Below are 6,737 nucleotides of genomic sequence, written 5' to 3' on the forward strand. Positions count from 1 at the left end.
CTGGGCAGTGATCACAAATTTTAGTTACATAATTTCCCTGATTAATTGCAAGACGAAATAATGAATTCAAAAGTAGTATATATAATGCATTTTTTTTATGTTCTGCCATATGAACAAAAGTGCCGTTCTGCAAAAACTTAACAGCATTTTGTTTATAAAATAGCAGTTAAATAAAATATTTAGTGTACATCTCAACTTAAACATAATGTATTCATCATGTCCAGAGTTGAATTCCATCTGGTTGGAACGTGTTGCATGAGCGACTCCTTCTCATGTCCACGTTCTTCGCCCCACACTATCACACTATCAAAAGCACTGTTAAGCAGAGACACTGAGGGAAACTGTCCAACGTTCTGTAAAGCACTGTGACCGAACGCAAAGCAGGGGACATGATCAGAAGGCGGGAGGCTCGCAGCAGCGATTGGATTTCACATCTATTCATACTATCTGTGCTCACTGCGGTGACCTTATTTGACACATTCCACTGCTGTGCAACTTCAAAGTATCCCGTGCATATTTCAGCATAATGTCTCTCCTCTTTTTTTCACTCCACTCAGAACATGTGAATTACTACGAGATAATTTAGGTTACCCAGTTAGTCCAGTAGTCTCTAGTGAGTCCAGTAGACCCTAGTAAGAGAAACAGCGGGTGCAGGTTTTAAAGTCCTCTCCTTTTCATACAACGGGTAGTCTGATGGTGCGTGTTGAGGGAATCTCATACCTGCCCTCGTTGTTGCAATTGTTAGACCGATGTCCTACACAACCCTAATGGACCTGCAGTCTGTAGCTATCCACGTCGCTATGACAGTTTTTAGCAATAAATTGTCGGTGTTAATTAATTAACGCGATAATGATGCGTTAGCTTGCCCAGCCCTAATTCCCATATATCATCTCCAAAACTTTAGTTATGCAAGAGTTCAAAAGTTGTATTTGTTGCAATTAGAGAGCATAAGGAAAATGTACACTCCCCCATAATCAAAACTAGCGGGGGTAACGAAGTTAAAGATTTTCAACCCTGTGGCAGGCAAGTATGTTTTGTAAATAATTCCTTAAAAAAACAGTTGCAATGCAGCAAATAAATTAAATAATAATAATATTCACAGAAATAAAGACATTTGCATGCAAACAAGGCACAAATTGTTGCAGAAAAATTCACCAGAATGCAGGAAATGAAGTGTTTGATGCTCAACTTTCCCTTGGAGACCCAGACACCCCCAGTTAAAATGTGTCCCACCTAATGTTGACACAAACGTTTTCGCTAGATAGGTGGAGATATCAAGCCCCACCATGTTGAACCCAAAGTTAAGGAATCATGTTTAAAGACATGAATTGCTGATGTAGAACCCTTCACATTACAGCACACTAGCTCTTTTAGCTTACATGCTTTCATATTAAACCTCTTGAAAATGGAAGTAGGTTTTTTACATTCTTAAACAAGGCCACTTGGGAAAACAAGTTTGTTTTCACATTTTCATGTTCACCTCAAAGTTGTATGTACTTCTTAGTGTTGAGTGGTGACGTGCTATGCTTGTACCTTCATCTGAGTGCTGTCAGCCAACGTGCATTAGGGATTTTGAGGGGGAAAAAAAGGGACAATATAAAGCTCAGTGAGACTCTTTGTTTTTTAATGAGTAGAGGGAGTGTGTTTTTGGCATCCATGTACAGCATGCATACTGTATTAGGGTGTGTGTGTGTGTGTCTGTGTGTGTGTGCAACTTCCCTGCTGTATGTGTGAAAATAAATGGATATATTTTTGTTTTGTCTTAGCAGCGTTTTTTCTCGTCTCCTGCTGTTGAAGAGCTATTCAGTGAAAATGTGTTTTTCTGTTATTAGGAGGCATGTGGCCATCTGAATAATGCAACGTAAACACTGCCTTGTTACGGCAGCGTATACAGTAATGTTCAAGGCAAGGTGGTCCGGAATGGCACCCTAATTTGTTGCCCTGTTCGCTGTTAAATATACATGAGTAGTGAAGCGGCTTTGTTTATGAATTACATTAACTACAGCGATGAAAAGCTACTGCAGATTTCAGTGGATGCAGACATGTGGGTTATTCAGCTGTTGACAGGGATTTGCATGGCAAGCAAAATCTACTGCGCTGTCTGATTGGCCAAAAAAACAATGTAGGTTGGCAAGCAAGTCTTTATTGGTTGGATGTCAATTGTTGTGGTAGAAAAATCTTGTACATGTGTTTAGTCTAATCTGAAGAAATAGTCTGCAACACTGCCATTTGTTTTGAGTTCATGTATCTGGCCCCAGATGTTGCTACCTGTGTTGATTCACGACAAAAACTGTACACGCACAAAAGATGAAATGTGCAAATGAATTCTTTCTACCTGTTTTTTAAAGCTGGACCTAGCGCACATGCACAACTTTCATTTAGCGCTGATTGATATGACGACATATATATTTGTTTACTTTTATTTTCTCTTCATATCGTTATAGCAGCATGGAGAAGTCAAATAGAGGAATTTTAGATGGCTTTTATCACAGCCGAGGGGCCTCTAACCCTGTTAGGAAATAGAGGATATTCCTTAGTCAGCAAAAGGACCTTCCTGTTGGAAGTCCGCAGGGCTTAGCCCTGCAGTTGTGACAGTGGTGGAGCCTTGCTAAACTCTCCATAATCTAGATGGGGGAATTTAGCCATTTGGAATGCTTTCAGATAGAAAGATTTGCAACAGCTTAGTATAGGCTTGCCTAAAGTTTTGAGTGCTAATGATGATACTTATTGTGTTTTCTTACACCTGTGGGCATTACAATGAAAATGTGGCATCTGCTAAGCAACTGCCCTTTATGTTATCGGTTGTTCTTTGCTCCACTCCTCTTGTATCTGACTCATCCACCTCTTCTCCATCCTTCTGTCTCTTGCTCATGCTCCTTGATGTCTCTTTCTAGTTGGTGCTACCAGAGTACTCCATCCATGGACTCTTTTGCATCATGTTCCTGTGTGCCCAGGAGTGGCTAACTGTGGGCCTCAACATCCCGCTGCTCTTCTACAACACGTGGAGGTGACTATCAAATCCATTGTTGTGTGTGTGTGTGTGTGTGTGTGTGTGTGTGTGTGTGTGTGTTCTAGACTTTTCAATGGATGTTCTCACTTCTAAAAGGTTAGGTCTAGGCTTATGGTGGCATTGATGGCTAACAATTAAATAAAAAAAGTAACTTATATTGTAGATGACCGCAAAACACCATCACTAAATTCAATATATTATTTTAAGTCAGCGAAAAACAGAAAAACATTTTATTAGTCAGCACATTAGTGTGCTGCTCCATACTAAGCCCATTTGTAACTGATAGGCTACTGGAAAAAAGTTGTCATTACTTCACTCAACTGACTTCAGCAATTTCAAAATAAAAGTTTGATTTAATTATTTATCAAAGATGCAGGAATACAGTTCCATGATCATCCCATCCTACTTTTCTTTAACGTAATAAAGTGAAAAACATGTTATTACAATAAACTGTCAAACTATTACATGATACTGATCCCTTTTTGTGGCGTGGCAGCAACATGCAGTAGATCTGGCCTCTCAAATCAATTCAAACGCAATGTCATCTCTCCACTCTTCCATGAGTGGGTTAGAGATTAGGTTGAATAGTGGAACAAAAATGTTTTTTTGAAAATTTGTTTTGGACATAAGAGCTGCACATTCAAATAAATGCCTTGAGAGAACATATGAAAAAAAAATACAGGACCAGGTCTCCCAGTCACAACAATATATTGCACATAAAGTATTGCACAAATCTCGTAGTAAGAACATATTGCTCGTAACACGTTTTTCCTCATTCCAAAGTAAAACACCATGAAACTACTGTACTGTACTCTACAGCAACAAGCAGCATTGTTTTAAAAGTTTGACAGAGATAGAAAAAAAAGAGATTTTAGAACGGTAGAGTTTACAGCAAGGGACTCTGTATTGTCTGCCAGACTGTGAGGAAGATATCTTATGGGTCAGTCTATAGAAAAAAAATGGATAGAAAGACCATTTCCATTCAAATCGACGTAGCAGAATGGTCAGAGCAACAGACATTTTTATGTGTACCATTGACACGGTAACACACTGTATACACTTCCGATACTAAGTCAACTTCCCAATCGCGGAGCTGAGGTTTCGCAGTAAAAAACAAACAGCAGTGCGGTAGTAACATTAAGAGGCACAGAAACCGCTGCTAAATGGGTCAAATTAACTTCATGCTTCATCAACACAAAGCAATTTGCTATCAACACAAGTGACAGCTTCATCCTGCTCGTTTTCTGTGAAAAAAGAGGCAGTTACAGAGAAAGAAATGAACAGTGGTCTATGTCTAACGTCAGCGTCATGCTAACCCTCTGCCGCAGGGCCTAACTGTCCCTCTGCACTCCCTGCAACTCCGAGAAAGTCTCCTGAGCATCAGCAGCTCTCTTTTTAGCGGGCTGCGACACAGTTTATGGCCCCATTGACATTTATTCTCACTATGACAACTAACAACAATCACAATTTTATTGTGTACCAATCAAATGACCACATAAAACAGTTGAATGGCCTTTCTATCCATTTCAGTTCTATGGGTCAGTCACTATGCTCCAAGCTTGCCTAAGAACACGCTGTTCGTAATAAACTGGAGGTGCTGGTGTGTCTTAACCCTTGATTTCAACCAACTGCAACCACAGCGGCTGCGTCCTAGCTCGGGCAATCACCAGCCCTCTGGAGCAGATAAGCAGCGGTTCTATTTTTGCCGCTGAGCTCCGCAGCCACTCGGCACACTGAAGATAGTGCGGGACAGGAAGTTGAGCACAGAAACAAAAGAAAACATCTGGTTAATCTTCAAAATAAAACAGACCGAGCTCAGAGCAGATCACATCTTCCTGCACTACACCTTGAAAACGTCAACAGGTCAGAGATTTTGTGGTTCTGTTTAAAGAAACATACATTCTGTTATATCGCACAATCAGAGGTGAATTTGTGAGATCTTGTTGATCCTTGTGGCTTCAGCTGACAGTCATGGCCGCAGCCGTTCTGCGACAAATCCTGACTTGGTGGGTGTTTACGGTGAAGCACGGAGCCGACACACAGCTTGATGTTGCCATACCATGCTGACATCCCCTATAAGTTTTCTAGGACAGCCTACAACATTTTTGTCCACACCATACACTAATGAAAATGATCAAGAATAAAGTCTGCTGTAGACGGGAACACAAACTTTCAACATGGTCCGTTAAGCTGAATATTACCGTCATATGTGTTTAATTCCACCTTGCAAATTTCTAGTGATAATTTCTGAGGATTTTTTACGATAAATGTGCGACAGAATAGGCATGGTTAAAAGCAAGTATTTCAAAATTCTAACACATCTCAAGCCTTTAAAAGGCAATGTCTTAAAAATGGGTCACCAGTCACTGATCTTCAGAAGTCTTTTGCTGCTTCTTCTTTGTCTGTTTTTGTCTTTGTTGCTGCTTTTCCCGCCAGTGCTGGTTAGACATACACAGCTGGCAGGCTGATTGGTTGAAGCTCATGTGCTCAGCTGGGGAAGTTACAGAGTGAGAGAGGAGAGCCAAAGAGAGAAAAAAACATCTTGCTGTCTCATTAATTGGAGACCGTGCCAGATGCCCTCTGGTTACAGAGGCTACTTTCTGCACAGCTGATATATGAAAAGACAAGGAAGAAGACAGAGGGGGGTAAGACAGATATGAAGGAAGGTGGAAAATGAAGGAGGGAGCGGCAGGAGGCAGGATGGTGAGGCGAGAGTGAGTGAAAGGAGAGAGATCTAATACTGACAAGATGAGTCAGAGGAGAGTAAAAGAGGGAGAAACACATTTATTGTGATCAATTTAAACAGATGTAATGGATAGTACGTGACCACATCAACATATGGATGAGTATATGTGTGTGAATGTATTTGTACTTTCTTGCTTGTGATTGTCCATGTGATGCTCAGCAACCTTTACAGATGTTGCTGGAAGGGTGGCTTTAAGAGGTTTAGATTAACAACTCTTTCCTCCTATTTAGAGTAGACATCTTAAGTCGCGGCCAATTTCCTTTCCATATAAATTTAGATTAATGTTATAAAATTTATAAAAAGGAGGGATCATGCCCTGAAAACTTTTATCAAGACCCGAAGGGACATTAAGTTGAAACTATTTAAAGGTTTACACAACAAAGTCATTAAATAAATCAGAATTTCAAAATCAAATACTTACATTCAAGCTCTATCAGAGGCCAAAGGGAATGGTAGAATAATTTGGAAGTAATTTAACAGCCTACTTAATCCAAAGGATAACGCCACCCAAAACAAATATGTACTTAAAATGGATGAAAACATCATCACCAATATTGCACAAGTTGCAGATAAATTCAATAACTTCTTCATACAATCTGTGAACTACCTTGCATCAAGCTTTCCAAACAGGACGAATAAAGGCCTAACAACAGTAGACCTGCTTGAAGATCAAGATAACTCATTTCAGCTCTGTGAGGTTGGTCAGAAAGCTGTTCTGAAAGCTATACAGGACCTAAACCCCACCTTCTCAGAAGGTATTTATAATTTACAGCTTAGCATTCTGGTCCAGCCTCTCAACAATCTTACTAATATTTACATTAAATCTGGGCAATTCCCCGATGGGTGAAAAAATGCTCTGGTAATACCTCTTTTTAAATTTGGATGAGGAAATGTCTTGTAAGTGCCACTACACTTAATCTTGATCTGTTTAGGGGCAAGTCTGTTATTAATGTGTCATGAAGGACTGTTGTGATCATATGG

At 40.0% G+C, this 6,737-nt stretch overlaps 1 protein-coding gene across 3 annotated transcripts in view; it reads left to right on the forward strand.

Annotated features, from left to right (window-relative positions):
- Positions 1 to 6,737, forward strand: part of cnih3 (cornichon family AMPA receptor auxiliary protein 3) — a 107,851-nt gene that overhangs the window by 77,590 nt on the left and 23,524 nt on the right. For all 3 annotated transcript variants that reach the window (XM_034899833.1, XM_034899835.1, XM_034899836.1), the window contains exon 4: positions 2,895 to 3,007. In XM_034899833.1, coding sequence (XP_034755724.1) covers positions 2,895 to 3,007 — 113 coding nt within the window. The remainder of the gene's footprint in view (positions 1 to 2,894; positions 3,008 to 6,737) is intronic.

This window comes from Etheostoma cragini, chromosome 18 (assembly GCF_013103735.1).
Source record: "Etheostoma cragini isolate CJK2018 chromosome 18, CSU_Ecrag_1.0, whole genome shotgun sequence".
NCBI classification, from domain to species: Eukaryota; Metazoa; Chordata; class Actinopteri; order Perciformes; family Percidae; genus Etheostoma; species Etheostoma cragini.